Consider the following 18,381-nt stretch of genomic DNA (forward strand, 5'->3'; position numbering starts at 1 on the left):
GCTATGAGATAATGGGAAGCAGCAATCAATTGGCTCTCCCTCCTGTGCTATTATTATTATTATTAATTATTATTATTATTACTACTACTACTACTATTTCTTACCTGCCTCTCCATTTTGATTGAGGCAGGGAACAACAGTAAATATAAAATAAACAAAACTGAATTAAGAACATAATATACATTGTTAAGACATCCTAAAAACATTCTAAAAACATCCTAAAATTCCCCTGGATAGGCCTGCTGGAAGAGATCAGTCTTGATAGCTGTATGATTCCTGTACAATGCCATTAACTTATCACTGGTGATACATGAGCATCTTTGGGCATCTTCCATTTGATTACATAAAATTGCAGACTTAAAAGAAATTGTAGCTGCTGCTAGACATTGGTCACACATGAGGGAATCAGTGACCTAGGGAGGCTGTGGGCTCTCCCACGCTAGAGGCCTTCAAGAGGCAGCTGGACAACCCTCTGTCAGGGATGCTTTAGGGTGGATTCCTGCATTGAGCAGGGGGTTGGACTCGATGGCCTTGTAGGCCCCTTCCAACTCTGCTATTCTATGATTCTATGAGGGGCTAGGGAGATTTCCTAGATGCAGGCAATCAGTATTTTCTGGGGGTTTTTGGGTTAACAAATTTGTCAATTAGGGTAGTAGTAGTTTGGGGCAGCTTGATGTAATAAACATGAACATGGTGGAAGTTTCCTTATAAAAAGTTTTAGCCAAATGAAATGTACCAATTTACCCCAGCTTTTGATAAGTTCTATTGATGCTTCATGCGAAAATCCCCACTCAATGCAATGCCTGCTTTCATATTATACCCTGCAGAGTTCCAAATACGCTTTATATGGAAATTTTTCTTGGTCAGTGCTTCAGATAAATTGGAAATCAAAACTCTTTATAGAGAAAAGATCTCCAAGCTATCGTCCCATTTAACACACACCAGGTGAGAGAACAGTGCTTTGTTACTAATCAAATTACCAACATTAAATGTTGAGGCTGCGTACTGGTTAGTGAATGATTTTTCTCTGAATTGGATGAGAAATGTAAGCTGTTTATTTCCAGAAACATGGATATTGTTGTAAAAAGCAGATAGGTGAGAAGTCTGCATTTCTAGGTAGCCGATCCTGAGAGCTGCAATCACCAGTGCTAAATCACTACTATGTTTTTTTATTTATTCTGCTTTGGGCATTTTTCATGTGTGCTCAGTTCAAATGTGTTTTGGGAAAAACACCCTCTGTCTACAACATGTTTAGTGTGTGGTAGAATAACTTGTTACCAAGAAAGTGTTTTGTTTTGATTTATGTATTTATTCATTCAATTATTCTTTAATTTCATTTTTATACCACCCCATAGCTGAGAGCAAACTGCTTTCTGAGCAGTTTGCAACAATTCATAAAAATGCAAAATCCAGTAGAATTTTAGGATTTTTAGTATATTTTTAAACAGTGTATACCATGTTTTTAATCAGTATTTTATGTATTTTATGTTTGCTGTTGTTCCCTGCCTCGATCCAATCAGAAAGGCGGATAAGAAATATATTATTATTATTATTATTATTATTATTATTATAAAAATAGTCTAAAAATGTTAACGTAGAACATTTTTTTGGCAGTGCTGGCTGGGGCTGATACACCAAAACATCTGGGGGCCACCAGAGTGCCTACCTGTCATGCCCCTACCTGTCATGCCCCTACCTGTCATGCCCCTGGAACTAGAGGCCCCAGAAGCCCAGGGTACCCCAGACCCCAGACCACCATCAGACGCGCAGGAGCCTGAGCCCTCAGGGGAGGTAGTTGCAGGACCGTCCCTGCCAGGAGAAAGGGACCCTGCCTCTGAGGCAGAGGCTGAGCACCCCCCTGGCCCCCGGGAGCGACGTTGCCTGAAGCGACAGGCAAGTAACGCTCCTGTGCGACGTACTTGCCTGCAGAAAAGGTCTCCTCAGGAGTAGGGCTCTGAAAAGAGAGCTTGGATTACTGCTTTGGGTTCCAACAGGCTTTGGGCTTAAAAGCCTGCATTTGGAATCAGCCAGTGTTGGAACAACTTTGGTCCATCCTGCCTTGAACCGTGTTTCCTGAAGCTTGCCTTGCCTGATACCCTGTTTACTGACCTTTTGAACTGCCTACCGACTCTGCCTCCGGACTGTGTAACGTACTGACTGTTTACCTGTGTTTTGACTTTTGCCTGTTATCGTGACTACTCCTGTTTTTGCTTGACCCTCTTGACTGATTGACTGCATGTGCTCTGACCTCGGCCTGGATTGATCATCCCTCTATATATACCTGCTCTGCATGTATAGCATCCTACAGCCAAGCAGGACACTACCCCTGCTCTGTGCCATAGGACTTGTCCATACTGCAGTTCCGACTTGTGGGTCATAAAATCATAGAGTTGGAAGGGGCCTATAAGGCCATTGAGTCCACCCCCCTGCTGAATGCAGGGATCTACCTTAAAGCATTCCTGACTGATGGCTGTCGAGCTGCCTCTTGAATGCCTCTAGTGTGGGAGAGACCACGACCTCCGTAGGTAAAGTAGTGGGCTCTCCCACACTAGAGGCATTCAAGATGTCTTACAGGTGATGTCTTACAGGCCCATATATGCAAATACAACAGGCAATTTTTGTTTAAATTCTGTCAGATTATAATTGAATATTTTTCCTGCTTTGACTTTGTTGATTTTAATTGTTAGTTTTTACTTATTAATTTCTCTTCTTTTTCATTGTCAAAGTCATCCCATTACGCAACTCTGACTGTAGGCCTTTGATTAGGTTTGAGCACTTCCGTGTTAGATTGGGAGAAAGAGAAAGAGACCTTGTTCAGACGATATGCTAAGCCGCGGTGGCTAAACATTTTGAACTAAACAGTTTGGCTTAGCGTGTCATGTGAACCATTCCTAACCATGGTGCCTACATAACCACGGTTTAAACACGTTCACTAACCATTTGCTGCAAAAGGCTTAGTGTGTTGTCTGAACAGGCCCAAAGACTGGAGTTGTTGCCAACGAAGTGTCTGACATATCTGCCACTTGCTCCAGATGTCTCTGTAATCCTGGGATATATATGATTCCCTCACATTGCATGTAAGCATAATGTGAATGGAATCAGGAGCATGACTTAGAGCTCTGGTAGCCATTTGAAATAAGAACCCAGAGAAGCCTGCTTTGTGAGGAATTATTTTATGTAATTCATGTTAAGAAATGTCCTTTGTGCCAACTGCTGTCCTTGTAGAAATCCTCTAAGTAACCCTGGCCTATTTAACCAATGTCCTCAAATGCTGCTATATTTATCTGTGCAGAAATTCAAGAATGTGCTGTGATAGAATTTATAGTCGGAAATGTTCCAAATGTTGACAAGCAGGTAACTTTACATGTACTCTGGGCAGATCACAATATCTGCTTGTATTTTACCCAGTTCATTAAAAAAATCTTGGAATTGCTTGTGTCATCTGAGAAATTGTGTGAAGGCAGAAGGGGGAGATAACACCAAGGTAGACTTGGGAGCACTAGTACCACTTCAATAGCTTTATAAAAACAGTTTGAGGCGGAGGCGTGAACATGATGTAATGGCTCTATTTCAGCTTGAGATCCATTTGAGATTGATTGCCACTAGCTATTCTAGAGTTCTGATAGATCACTTTTATCTGTTCTAACAAACTTAAATAATCAGATTTCCTGTTTCCCTAAAAAGAAAAAAAAGGAACTTGGGTACTAGGTTGAAATAACAGATGTAGAATAATATTTTGAAGAGAATTTTAAGATAATATATTAGTTAGGTTGAATGTATAACTAGTCAAATTGCTCTCGGTGATGTGTGGCCACACATGCAAATTTTCTCCACATATTTTGTGTGTGTGTGTGGTAGTACAGTCTTTCTGCTTTAGTATATTGAATTTAAGTAATCAAATTTTGTGATATGTAATCTCTCAAGAACTCAAAATTATAGTTGTGTGTTATTTTAAGGACTTGGCTGACTCTCATTTGGAAGTCACTGATTTTTTCCTGCCAAGATGTGTTAATTGGGAAAAATTCTGTTCTTGTCTTGGAGTGTTGTACTAGAGTTTAGAATAGTATATCTTGTCAAAATTGATTTGCTACTTATAGAAAATCATGCATTGGATAACAAATGAATTTGTGGAAAATTGACTACCGTATTTGCAGTTTTTTTGGACCAACTAATTTCAAGATCGTGAATACGTGGCCACATCTTTCACTGAAACACCCATATATGAATAATCAATGCATAATTTTTTTAAAAAAATGATGGTGGTCTTATATGGATAGGATATGCTCAAATTAAATACTTCAACTTTAATGAGCTGCATCTCTCCACAGTGTTTGGCAGCCGTTGACTACAAGGGCAGCTGATGTATAGTAACAAACCTTCATTTTAATTTCATGTGACCATTCCCTTGTTTTGTCAGCTGGATCAAGACACTACAAAGGGGCTTTGTCTGTAGGCTGATGTTCCGAGTTATTTAACAGTTAAATGTCTCGTAATGAAATGCTTTAATACTCCATCCACATTAGCAATGTAATCTTCTTTCTAAATTCGGCAGTTTCTTCCTGTTAGAGTAGCTTGCTTGCAACTGTCCAGGCTCAGTGGATGGGCTTCTAGGAATCTCTTAGCATGGTTTAATCAAGAATCGGACGTTAACGCATCAGGGAAATAAAGTGAAGTGAGTTTGAAAGGCAACATCCGAATTGTGGAAGACTTTATTTATTTGCAAGGCCTAGTTGTGTAAAGGAATGGAGCGAGAGAAAGCGGTGATTTATTTGGTTACAGATAATTCTGGTATTTGGGGAGGTACATTTGGAGTGGGGAGTGGGGGGAGAAGGATAGGAGTCCTCATTTTGGAGGACTCCTTTATGCTGAATTTTCTGCCTTCTAGTATATCACATAGGAAAATGAACATATGTTTCCCAGTGCCTAGTGTGGTGACATGCATCGATGTGCAAAGACAGGGAGATAGTAATTGCTTGTGTCTGTTTGTGAGGCCCACCATTGTACAATATACAACCTTTCCCCCCTTTTTTTAAAGGACTGCAAGTTGTTCACTTGGGAGTCATGGTTGCTGTCTCCTCTGCTGGTAGCAAACGCCAATTCATGGTCTCTTACTCTATGCCAGCATGCATCTTAGTTGCTTTGGTGTTATCCATTTTGACAAGGGTGTGGTTACGATTCAGTAATATGTGTTTTGAGGTGATTCTTACTGCTTTTCAGAAATACAGGAGAAATGTTTCTGTGATTTTGATTGGTTCTGTACTACTAAATTCATATAAAGACATGTTGCCATAGCAACTGTAATTATACACTGGGGAATGTCCCTGCAAGATTTCTTGCTCGGTTGTATAACTTTCAAGGGGATGATCTCAGGCATAGGGAGGACTGTTTTAAAAACGTATTCAAACTACTTTTATTCCATGCCTTCCCTGTTACATCTGAGGTATTGTGTCAGAGTTGCTCTTGGATCGTATATGAAATTCTTCAGTAGTTCATCATGTTTATAAAATGCATCGTCTGGGAAGTTTTTTCACAAGAAAACAGGAAACTGGTTTAGACTGGGTCAGACACATGGGTCATCGAGCTCTGCATTGTCTACACCAGGAGTGGGCAACTTGTAGCCTTCCAGATGTTTTTGCCTACAACTCTCATTAGCCCTACCAGCAGGTAAGGGCTGTTAGGAATTGTTTCTTTCCAGATATTTTGGCCTACCAGTTGGCTCTCCAGGGGTTGTTCTGAAAACGCTTGTAAGAAACTCAAAGAAAACAGTGTATAATAGTATATAAAATACATTGCTTTCAGTACATCCCATCTAGTCGCCATCACAAGACAATTTGTTGTTAATAATTTCTGCAGACATGATAACAAGTATGTAATATTTTAACTATTTTATATTATTAAATATATGCACAGGTCTTAATTTCAGTGTGCCCTAAAAACTTTTTTCATTGAAATTATGTTGTTGTTTGCATATATGCACAGGCTGTGCTTGCAATGTGTTCTTATAATTGAAAAACGTTTCTGTGTTGTTTCATTTTTGCTTTTTATATATGTATTCTTACAGCCCTCTGAAGAAGGCCTTAAAAAACAAGAGGCTGAAATGTGCTGGATTTTTGTACAATAAACTTTTCTACACTGTCCTGAGACTTCTCTCTCCTTGTGTATGTCTTGGATGCTCACCCGCCTTGCACTCTCCAGGGTTTTAGACAGGGGTTGTTCTGACATCTCTCTCTGGAAATGTCATGATTTGAACCTGGGATCTTTTGCATTTAGTACCACTGAGCTTACTGGCCCTCCCTTCAAAATATTCTTGCCACATCTAGAAGAGGAAATACGTGAACTTGTTCTCGTTCCTTAACTAAGTAGTGAAGGGGAATAGATTCTTTATACCTTTGTAAACTTTGCAGGAAATGTTGGAATCCGTTTCTCTTTCAGTTCATGTAAAGGTCAGTGCATGCTTGAGTAGGGTTGGATCTCCAGTTAATTGACTGCCTATTATTTGGCTGCAGTCAAATAGTCCATTAATCCATGTTGCTGCTTGGTCTGCTGCTTTTGTAACCACAATTGCCTGTAAAAACTTGTTTGTTGTTTTGCTTCACTTCTGTTTAATTTCCTTTAAAAAGAATGTAAATGTAGGTTGTTCCTGGTATGCCAGGATTCAGGCCAAGCAGAAGGACTGTTCAGTTAATAATACTTATAGAAATATTATCTAACACTAAGTTATAATTCATGCAATGTTTAAAAATAATTTTACTATTTCATAGGTAATTCCTCCCCCCCTCCCAAGGGATACCTGTGTAAGTCTCTTGCAGGAAAACTGACAGTAATGTGGCACATTTAAGACTTACAAACTTATTCTGGCAAAAGCTTTTGTAGATTATATGCCCACTTCATCTGATTTGTGAAGTATTATTGAGAAATTCAGGTGTGTGTATATATTGAGGGGAGGAATTGTAAATAATGAGATCAGAAGGAAATTAAATGCAGATAATACTGACAGTGACAATCACTTTACTAGCAGTGGCTGTTCACAAATCCATTGCTGCTGGTAACTTGTAGTTCTTACAAGATGATTGTATCCTTTTTGTTGCAGTAAATCCATTGCTTTGACATTATTTGACCAAATCTCTCTCTGGTTCAGTTCACACAACACTTTTCTCAACGGTGGTGTAACACCTCCACTGTGGAGTTCTTACACCATCATTGAGAAAAGTGTTGTCTGGAGGGAAAACTCCACTCCATGGTGGAGTTTTTTTGTGTGTGTGTGGAAAACCACTCCACCCAGAATCTCTACGCTGAGCAGAGGAGAGTTCCTGCACAACCGTTGTGTTCCATGTTGTCTGGAGGGCTCCGTGGAGTTTCCTATTGAGTTGAGTGGAGTTTCCCAGTGGCCATAGAGTCCCTGGCAAGAGCGGTGAAAGGAGGGAGTGTGGCTCTAGGAGAGCAGCTGGGATTGCTTTTTTGCAACAATGGCTGATGAGATACTGTTACAAAAATTGTGGATTACAACCCAATTAAATCAAATAAAAAGGCATCCGGATGCAGTTTCAAAAAGAAGGTTTTATTTCCATCATTAGGTACCAAAAATCCCTTGCGCAACGGAGTTCCCTCCCGCAGTTCAAATGAGCGAGAGAGACGACGAGCAAAGGTTGACCTTTAGTTTTATACAGAAGGCAAAACATCTTACATCTATGATTGGCTATTAGCCCAAATCGTCATCTTTAGTGTCATTGGGCATGCTCAGATAGGGAGAGACCCCGTTGACCTTTCAAAACTCCATTATCACATGATTCCCTTAGCAATGAATCCTGGGACATTCCTGCCATGTATTCTATTGTCTTTAACTAATCCCCGTTCACCACTCCCTCCCTGGTCCCCCCCCCTTCGCAATGTCCCCTGGGACATTCCTGTCCCACTTTGCCTACGTGGCAGAAACCTTCCTGCGTCACCTTCCTTCCATCCAATCAGTATTCACTGTCCCTTCCCAAATTCCCACCGGAGCGTGTGGAAAGGAAGGTGAAGAAAAAGCCCCCAACCCTCAAGATGGCGCCTGACATTCCTTTCAATGGGCGGGCTTCCCACCTCTTATTTCTCTCCCTGATTTCCCGCTGAGCTGTGGGGAAGGGAAATAAGAGGTGTGTGTGTATGCCAGCTGCGCAAGGAAGTGCCTGGCGATTTAATCAGTGGCTAGGGCTCGTCCTTTGCACCTAAGTGACCTTACCCAAATAGGTAAATGGGACTTTTTTCTCCTACCTAGATTCTACTCATCTAAATCAATTAGAAATCACCCATTTGGCATTTTGGGAAAGGAAAATGAGAGATCTTGGAAGAAGGAGGGGCGAGAAGAGTTGGGCGAAGGGAGTAGTGAGAAATCAGTTATTTTTCCATAACAATACCATTGGGAGGACTGGGGGAGGAGAGAGGGCAGAGGAACTGTCAATCAAATCCTGTGTTGACTTTTACTCCACTCCACAAGGTGCCACAGCCACACAGTGGTGGAGTTCGAACATGTGCGGTGAGTAACCCCTACAAACTCCTCCATTGAGTTGGAGTTTTCCCACTGAGTAAAGAAAAGGGTTTGTGTAAGCTGAACCTCTCTCTCTCTCTGGGCTGCTGGGACAAACAAACAAACAAACAACTATTACCCCATTAGAAAGAAAGTTAGGAGTTACTCAGATTTATCTTCAACAGGGTTGGAGCACGAGTCCATAGAATATCTTTCTTAAACTTTGATCAGTATTGGAATCAACACCAGCTGTCTTGTAGTTTCCATTGAGATGCTTCAAATCTTTCTAAGAGTTCCCTAGGAGCATCATTCACCAGGGAGTTCTTGGCAAACCTATGCTGGTATTTTCTGCATCTGGTGGTGTGTTTTGTATTTAGAGACCCATGTGTGCATGAGCTTTAACTAGACCCTAGTTAATAGTGAGATCAAGTTGTAGGAAATTCATTGGTCAGTGCCCTATTTGCCCATGTGGGAATTGTAGTTCTTTCATCCATAGATTGCCTTGATGTGAATATGAAGTTGTACCTCCTGCACTGTTAGGTATCTCCCATCTAACAAGGAAGAAACTTAGCTTTCCAATCTTCTTTTGCATCTGTCCAGGAAGAGAAAATCAGGAAGTGTGCTCCTAATTCTGGACCCCTTCTGAGTTCTCCTGTGCCCTTAAACTTATTAAATTGCGAATTGTGCCAAGAGCCCAGTTAACAACAGTGGGCTTTGCAATGGAAGGATTCACCTGTTGTCTCTGGATTTAAGAGAACTGATACTTGTATGAAATAGCACTTTATGGCTGGGATGTCTGTGTGTTTTGGTCTAAAAGGAACAGTGCTCTTAATTTTTATTTTTACTTTTGCCTTTGTGTTCTTTGAAGAAATAAAACAACTGGGCAACGGATTACTGGTGGATTTATACTTGAAGTTTGTGTGCATTTGCAAATGTTTGTGTCAAGGTGGATTTCTAGTTCTTTTGGGCTACATATTCTGGCTGGGAATAAGTTGTCAATTATCTCTGGAAAATAGTGTTTAAAGGGTTACAAAAACAGTGGAATCCCTTTTTGTTCTGCTTATATAATACTGAGCAAAAGGCTTAATGCATGAATACATTGGAAGTGTTCTTAAGCACATGCTGTCTGCATTCCCAGGAATATGTGTACTCCTACAAATTTTATTCATGGCTACCCTGAATGGGTTTTAGCCGAACACATATTATCACACTACTATGTGTACTACAATGTATTATGTGTACTACTATGTTCCTGTTGAGCCACCTTGTTGTCTGCTTAGCATGCCTTTGGGATGAGCACTTTGTAGACTTGACTTCTGCACTGCCAGAAAGCTGGATCAATACTCTGATTGAATTTGGCAGTTCTTCTCTTGTTTGGAAACGGACTGCCTGCATTGTTAAGTTCTATATTCTCATGGTGGAGGCTTCATTCTAAAATGTGGAGCAGTTGGTGCATAAGCAGGAGATTGTATCAACAGAAGTTCTCCATGTTCCATGTGTATAATGAGCTGCCAACGTGTGAACAACATAGGTGGGATTGACCTGCTGTGATGTTAGGTTACTGCACTAATAATGATAATAATAATAATAATAATAATTTTATTTCTTACCCGCCTCTCCTTTTGGATTGAGACGGGGAACAACAGTAAGTATAAAATACATAAAATACTGATTAAAAACTTAGTATACATTGTTAAAACATCCTAAAAGCATACTAAAGAAAGCAGGCATCATTGCTGTGCAGAACTTATGAGACATAATAATCCACAGTCCTTTAAAACAGAAGAGTTCTAATATTGGAGGATACAGATTTAAAAAGGTTCACCCAGTTGAGTCACTTCTCAATAAGTATTTGTAACTATTTCTGGGGCAAAATATATCTCCTAACTCCCCCCCCCAATTGAAAATTCAAGTTTTTCTATTTTACCTTAAAGCTGGAATTCTTTACTTGGGATCATGCTAAACTTTAAGAAGGTGTAAGGAGGAAATGGGCAAATGTAGTGTGGGCAGAACATAAATGATTAGTAGTGTTGGATTCTCTGCAGAATCATAGAATAGCAGAGTTGGAAGGGACCTACAAGGCCATCGAGTCCAACCCCCTGCTCAGTGCAGGAATCCACCCTAAAGCATCCCTGACAGATGGTTGTCCAGCTGCCTCTTGAATGACTCTAGTGTGGGGGAGCCCACAACCTCCCTAGGTAACTGGTTCCATTGTCGTACTGCTCTAACAGTCAGGAAGTTTTTCCTGATGTCCAGCCGGAATCTGGCTTCTTTTAACTTGAGCCCGTTATTCCACGTCCTGCACTCTGGGAGGATCAAGAAGAGATCCTGGCCCTCCTTTGTGTGACAACCTTTTAAGTATTTGAAGAATACTTGAAAGATTGAATACCCTCAATCGTCTCTTCTCCAGGCTAAACATGCCCAGTTCTTTCAGTGTCTCTTCACAGGGCTTTGTGAATCCTGGATTTACTATTATCTGTTTAGCATGATCGATGTTTATGCTTCTCTACACAGTACAAGAGGTACACTCCCTGCCTCAAGGATCTTACAGTTTATAATTTGACTTAGGGGAGACATCAGAAGAAGGGGATGGAAATGTGGCGGGGTGAATTGGCAAAGAAAACACATTTCAGTTACACATACTTAGTTGAAGTAGGGCATGAAGATTCTCCCAAAGGTGTCTGAAAGCCTTTGAGGAGGGATTTGGAAGAATGGAGGCATGGCATCACCCGTATATTCTGGGAGTTGAAAGTAATGAAACACCTAGTGGTTGCATTTCCTCAGAAATGTTAAACCAGAATTCCGATGCGCCAGGAGTGTGCCATCTGAACTGGGGATTTATTATTATTATTATTATTATTTATTTATATAGCACCATCAGTGTACATGGTGCTGTACAGAGTAAAACAGTAAATAGCAAGACCCTGCCGCATAGGCTTACAATCTAATAAAACCATAGTAAAACAATAAGGAGGGGAAGAGAATGCAAACAGGTACAGGGTAGGGTAAGCAGGCACAGGGTAGGGTAAAACTAACAGTAGAAAGTAACAGTAGAAGTCTGCACAACATCAAGTTTTAAAAGCTTTAGGAAAAAGAAAAGTTTTTAGTTGAGCTTTAAAAGCTGCGGTTGAACTTGTAGTTCTCAAATGTTCTGGAAGAGCGTTCCAGGCGTAAGGGGCAGCAGAAGAGAATGGACGAAGCCGAGCAAGGGAAGTAGAGGCCCTTGGGCAGGCGAGAAACATGGCATCAGAGGAGCGAAGAGCACGAGCGGGGCAATAGTGTGAGATGAGAGAGGAGAGATAGGAAGGAGCTAGACCGTGAAAAGCTTTGAAGGTTAACAGGAGAAGTTTATATTGGATTCTGTAGTGAATTGGAAGCCAATGAAGAGATTTCAGAAGGATCTTGACTTGTTGCTTCATTTACAAAGCGGAATTTGTTCTTGGCTTATAAATTCTGGCTTGTAATTTGAATGACAAACCAGGATCCCCAGATGAGATGGCATGCTAAACAAAACCTTCCTGGATTGTTTAGTGGCCACACTTGTCAAGAGGAGTAGATGGATTGAATAGGGCTTTTAGGGTGGATTCCTGCATTGAGCAGGGGGTTGGACTTGATGGCCTTATAGGCCCCTTCCAACTATTCTATGATTCTATGGGCTATATGCACCACCGTGCAGTCTATTCACAGTAAGCCAGGATTCTTGAGAAATTGGCTGTACTGACACAGAATAAGCCAATCTCTCACTACTGGCCTTGGATGAGTTATTAAGATGTTTCATTTATTGTAGTTATAAGGTCTACAATAAATGAAACATCTTTCATGAGATCAAATTCAGGGTGAAGCTACTGCCCTTCTTTATATTACTGGATCTAGTATTTGGGCAATGAAATGCCTACACTTGTACATATGTTGCCCCTCCTCACCAAGCTTCTTGTGAAGGTAATGTCAGGGCAGTATGATGACACCAAAGTATGTTGTGGGAGTTGGATGTTTCTGGACTGTCTGCAGTATCACAGAGTACATTTTTATGGGCTGCTGGCAGAACAACAACGCCTAAATCATTTATGCTTGCTAAGTGTTGCTCTCTTCGTTGCCAATTTCTAAAGTCCTTAAAAAACTAAATTCCTTAAAAAACAAAACATCAGAATCCCTGATCAGGCAATACCTTCATTAGAACCAACCAAAATGCATGAAATGGGGAGTGCAAGATGGGGGAAATGCAGATTGAAATGGTAGGTAATTTGGTGCCCTCCTTGATGTTTTGGACTGCAACTTCCATAAATCCTAGTCAGCATAGGCAGTGGTCATGGGTGGTGGGAGTTGTAGTCCAAAACATCTGGAGTTTACCAGATTGCACTTAATCCTAGTTGCACCTTCCTTGTTGTCATGCAGATTTCATGGTACTACATACATCATGGGAAATCACAGCGCCTCTGTCTCCATCTTTAGTGTACCATAGGCTGAGGCTTGTCCTCTTCTTCAGATCTGATGTCCAATCCAGAGTTAACCTATAAATAATACCCTGAAAAAAACAGTCTTTAATTTAGCTTCATGCTGCTTCAGATATCACTTTAATGTTTAAGTGGCCTTCTTCCCCAGCCCTTTAAGAGTCCCAATGAGGTAAGGATTCCATCCACAGAGTCCAGCATGCACAGTGTAAAATGTGATCATGGGTTAACAGAGAAGTGCGAAAGCCTTGAGTAGTTTAGCACTTGTTACAAAGAGCATGGATCAAATTGAGCACCTGTTTTTCCACTACAGGGTGACTTAAGGGCAATCAATTTCTGGAATAAGGCCACATGTAAGCTGTTGTGTGTGTGAATTTCTCATGCCCTTGACAAACTTGATTGTTGAGCCTTCATAGTTACATTGTGGTTGAGGAATGGGATATGAGAAGTCCCCTCATCAGAACAGGATTGGTTTTTCTGTTGGTTTTGGATCTCTGCTATAACTGCCCCAATATGTTCAGGCCTGCGGCGGGGGAAACGCTTGGGTGGAATTTAATCAGCACTTATGGTGCTGAATGATCATTTGCAGAGGCCTCCCAAATAGCGATATCTGAGGCTGTGTGCGCTCTGGGTGTGTGAAAATTAAAATCCTATGCCAATCTTCTACTCATAAGGGCTAGCAACTTGCTTTAAAAACACCTGAAAATATTGGCTGCATTCAGAAACACAATAGTCAATGGTGGGGTAATAATCAACTCAACAGTTGTTTATCTAGGGGGTACTCCCCACAGGACAGGATAATTATCAACCGTAGTGTGGATTAGGATCAGCGTTGAGTTGACTATTAGTCCAAACTGAATTGACTAACTCATCCTCCACCCTCTTTCGCCCCTCAGTCCTCCCAAAAATCTATCCTGCCAATTGGACTAGAGTGGCAGCCTCTGCTTTGACCGCTCTTGCCATGCGACTCTATGGCTGACAAAATAACCAATGGTGACTGAGGAAATAACCAATGGTGCCCTCCAATGGTGGTTCATATAGCCAACTCTGCACAGTGTTGGTTGTTTCTGCCAAATAACCAGTTGTTAGTTAAAAAAACCTCCCGCCACACAATATGATGACCCACTGTGGGTTAAATAACCAACTGTCAACTATTTAAACCACAGTTCGTTATCATGTTGTCCAAACCCAGTCATTTTCTTTCTTTTTTCTTTCTTTCTTTTCAGACCCAATCATTTTCAAATCAAATTTACACCCACTACTGCAATCTGTGTCTTTCTGTGCTCTGACAAAAACATCACATACAGACCTGTTTCACACATATTTATTTATTTATTTATTTTATTACATTTATATACCGCCCCACAGCCGAAGCTCTCTGGGCGGTTTACAACAATTAAAAATAGTAAACATTAAAAGTATACAAAAATTTAAAAAACTTAAAAACAGTATAAAACAACAGTATCCATTTAAAAACAACAATTCTGAGTCCATTAAAAACAAACTTAACGTTGTTAAATGCTGTTAAAATGCCGTGGATAAAGCTAAGCCGTGGAGTGGTTTGTTTGAAATCTGACTTGTTGCTGTGTCCAAACCTATCCCTGCAAGCACATCCTACAAACTAAGTTGAAGCCATGATTTGTTTTTGGCTTACAATCTGGCTTGATTAAACCATAGCTTGTTATGTCTGAAGTCAGAACTGTGACTTATCTCTGCTTGTTTGCACTGCATTCCACCCTGAAACATTGTCGCCCAGCAAGAGCTGACTGAATACAGAATTGTCCTGAAGACTGGCAAAATGGATGGGAGAGAAACAAACCAGAAAAACAGGTAAACAAACCATAGTTTGTTTGCTCATCTGCAAGATAAATTCATGGGTGAAGCGAGAAACCTTGCTTAACATAAAACATGTCTTAGCAATTCGTACAAATGTAGCCACAGACAATTCAAACAAGTCCTCCAGACTGTCTCTGGTAATTCTCTTGGTCCTATCCGCCATGTGCAGCATTTGTATTTTTATAACCTGTATTTTTATAACCTGCAGATCTTGCGATTTTAGTTTTTCTCACCTGAGAAGGGGATGGTTGTGTATTTATATTTGCAGATCTGGCTTCTGTGTGACAGTGCTGTAAATGTAATGCAGTGGTTTTATCCTACATTTTGCTTTTGCATTCCTCTAGCACAATTATTAATTTCTATTTGACTTGGTCTTAAAAGAATATACATTAAAATGTGGAAACCTCATAGCAGCACTGTGAAGTAGGTTAACAATAGGATTCAGAAGCATAGTTTTGAAGCACTTTAAGGATTAACAGATTTTATTACGGTATATGCCCCAGTCTTTTTGGGTTGGAGGGCACATTTAGACTTTTGAGAGTGTTGTCGGTGTTCATTTCCTAGAAGGCAGACCAGTGAGACTAAAAGGAAAGTAACCTGCTCAGGAACCAAAGGACAAGGCAGAAGTGGGGATTTGAGCTCCAAAAGACAAAATTCACTCTGTTGGACCTAAATAAAGATGGTGCTGGAGGACAGCATTTCTCTTTGCAGCATGCCAGTCTCCCAGTTTTTAAAAATAAATCAATGAGGTAATCTGGTAGCACTAGACTTTAGCAATATTAGCATCAGGCCTTAAACTGAGAAAGGCAACCTGATGCTTTCCAGATGTTTTGGATTACAACTCCCATTGGCCCCCATCAGCACTGCCAATTGTTAGGGATAATGGGAGTTGAATGCACCTCGCCATGAAAATCTGAGCAACTCGCAATCATTATCAAAATGCAATTTTGGAGCTCAGCTATTTATTTATTGAATTATTCAAATTTATTTACTGCTTGCTTCAGACGTAGTGTGTTAATTGCTGCCTGTTTCTGGTGTCATGGTTCAGTTAGTTCTCACTAAGCCATTGTCTGCCTTGTATATGTACAGCTCCTTTTGTGCACCTTGATGTTTGTGAGGGGTGTTGGGAGGAAGTCATGTTACCTGGGGGGAAATGTCAGATTCATAGGTCACCTAGTGCTCTTTAGTGTCCAGTGATCAAATATTTTGAGTAGCCTTTCAGTACAGTTTTTTTTAAAGCTTGTGTTTGCCTTTTTAGTGGAGTTGGAGAAAAAGTAGGACACACCTAGCCTGTTGATATAAGTGCAGCAGAGCACCTGGCATCTCCCCAAGCTATTAATCATCCCATTCAATGGCTGTGGAGGCAAAAATATGAGTTCTGTGATGCAGCTTCTCCAGAGTCCTGGAGGCATCATGTGATGTGGCTTGATCAGAAACAAGTAAAAGCACTCTGCCTAGATTGCGGGGGAGTATCACAGAAGCAGTGCTGAGGCTCAAGGCTGCGCGTGTTTATGTGTGTGTGTTTGAGGGAGACCATATCAAAAGATTATACATTTTACTAGGAGCAATGGCTGGGAATGGCTCCTTTCTAGTTGTTCTCCTTAGGATGGCATTTGATCTATCAAATATTGGTCAGATATTGATGAATGCCTGAGTGTCTTAACACATAGATTTATTTGAACAATAACAAATGGTGCTGATTACAAAAACTACCCCATTCTAAGAGACTTGAGAAGCCAGTCCATCCCAGATGTTTTACAGCGTGTTTCAGAGGCCGCTCCACTGAAAGGCATATATAGCAGGCTCTGTGGCAATCTCAGTTTCTGAGCACATACGATTTCTGCCAACCTGACAGTCTCTGTGTGCCACATTTTCTTCCTGATCTTCCGTGCCTCCCCCACCTCCAAATTAATTCACAAAAACCTAAAGAGAGGGCTTGAATCTCTCTTCATAATGGCACGGAGGAAGCATGTGTCGAGCTGGGACTCAACATGTGTCGAGCTGTGTTGAGCATAAACTATGTAAAGTGCTCCATATGTTGAAAAGTGTTTCAGAAATGATGCAAAAGGCCAGCTATAGAAGTAAAGTTGCACATTGTGCTAGCTGACAGTGGAACAATCAGCCCATGTAGATGGGGAAATGCATTGCAGATTGAGCAAGGGCTGACATTTCCCCTGCTTAAATGCCTGCACTTCATGTGGGAAGCTCCTTTTGTGCTCTCTCAAAGCCCTTGGTTTAGATAGTTGGACATAGTTTTATATCATATCATGCATCAACTATATTATCTTCTGGGCAGCTTCATAGTCATGGGAGGAAGCCTGATCATGTCCCCAAACTTGTAGAAGAGCAAAATATAATGTGTATCTAACCTTGGTGTAAGCACTGTAGAAGTATTCTCATTGACAGCCTGGTGAATTTTGAGAGTAAGTTCTCTCCCTATGAAAACAAAGGGTAAGCATGCATGGTCAACACTAGACAGACAAAATAAGTGTTGGATTTGATTCTTTTTCACTTCAACAGGGAAAGAATGTGGTTTGCAGCATCTTCTTTCTGAACCTCTCGCTTGTTTTCTGTTTTCTTTTTGTGTTGAGGGCATAGTTCTGCTTGTGTTGAGGCAGTGATCCTTTCCTTAATGACCAGCCATGGTTCACTGTACATCTTGCTTCTTTTAAAATCTATTTTAAAGTGTTTTATTCTGTTTTTATTTTATTTTATCTTGTACACCACTCTGAAATTTTCAGTGGGGAGCGGTATATAAATATTATAAATAAATAAATAAAATGGTAAGCATCTTTGAATGTTTAACATCTCAGCCTTCACTTTCAGAATCCCCTATTCAGAGTCTCTGCTCACAAGTTATTGGCCTCTCTGCTGTTAATTATGAGGTGAAAAATAGGCAAGATGTCAGTTTTCTTCCCTGACTACTTGTTAGTCACACTGACATCCTCTTAGACTTGGTGGTTCCTATCCTGATCTGCAGTATATTTTCTAGCTGAGCTTCTGTTATTGTGCTCATTCCCTAAGCTTTCCAGAGAGAACGAACCCTTTCGGCTCTCCCTTTCACCTTCCCTTTTACCAGACCCCTCAGTTTTGTCACATGTCCTCTTTTAAAGTAAAATGTGATTGTGCTGGGCTCCTTTGGTAATTGCTCACTTAACATATTTGTTGAAAATAATAACGTTGTGGTCACCGTTTCCAAGTAGTTCAACAACACTTGCATCTCCCACCAGGTCCACAGCTGCTTCTTGTCTGGCTGGTTCCATGATGAACTGTTATAGGGCAGAGTTGTTTACGGTGTCTAGAAATGTTACCTCTTTGTCATTTACCCAGTTTGCTTCAGGTTGCTTCGTGATGAAGGTGACCCTGAGGAGGAGATCCCATTTGCCTTGCCTCTTTGAATTGCGGAATTAATATAAATTGTGGGAAGCTTGTATTCTAATTAACAATGTACGTGATGCTTATTGGTTAAGTGAGGATTATGCAAATGCTTTGTAAAATAGTATTCTGGGTGTACTTTGGAGAAACATTGGCTTCTTAATTCTTTTATCTAGACATTGCCATACGATTAATACCACCAAATATGGGAAAGGGTGG

General features: G+C 40.7%; 1 protein-coding gene across 2 annotated transcripts in view; it reads left to right on the forward strand.

Annotated features, from left to right (window-relative positions):
* The window catches only part of OSBP2 (oxysterol binding protein 2), a 186,162-nt gene that overhangs the window by 7,827 nt on the left and 159,954 nt on the right, over positions 1-18,381 (forward strand). The window contains exon 1 of one of the 2 annotated variants that reach the window (XM_063144266.1): positions 6,218-6,236. The exons of the other annotated variant lie outside the window; for it this stretch is intronic. Coding sequence (XP_063000336.1) covers positions 6,235-6,236 — 2 coding nt within the window. The 5' untranslated portion in view covers positions 6,218-6,234. Of the gene's footprint in view, positions 1-6,217; positions 6,237-18,381 lie in introns of those variants that run through there. 2 annotated transcript variants of the gene reach the window in all.

Source organism: Elgaria multicarinata, chromosome 18 (genome assembly GCF_023053635.1).
Source record: "Elgaria multicarinata webbii isolate HBS135686 ecotype San Diego chromosome 18, rElgMul1.1.pri, whole genome shotgun sequence".
Taxonomy (NCBI): domain Eukaryota; kingdom Metazoa; phylum Chordata; class Lepidosauria; order Squamata; family Anguidae; genus Elgaria; species Elgaria multicarinata.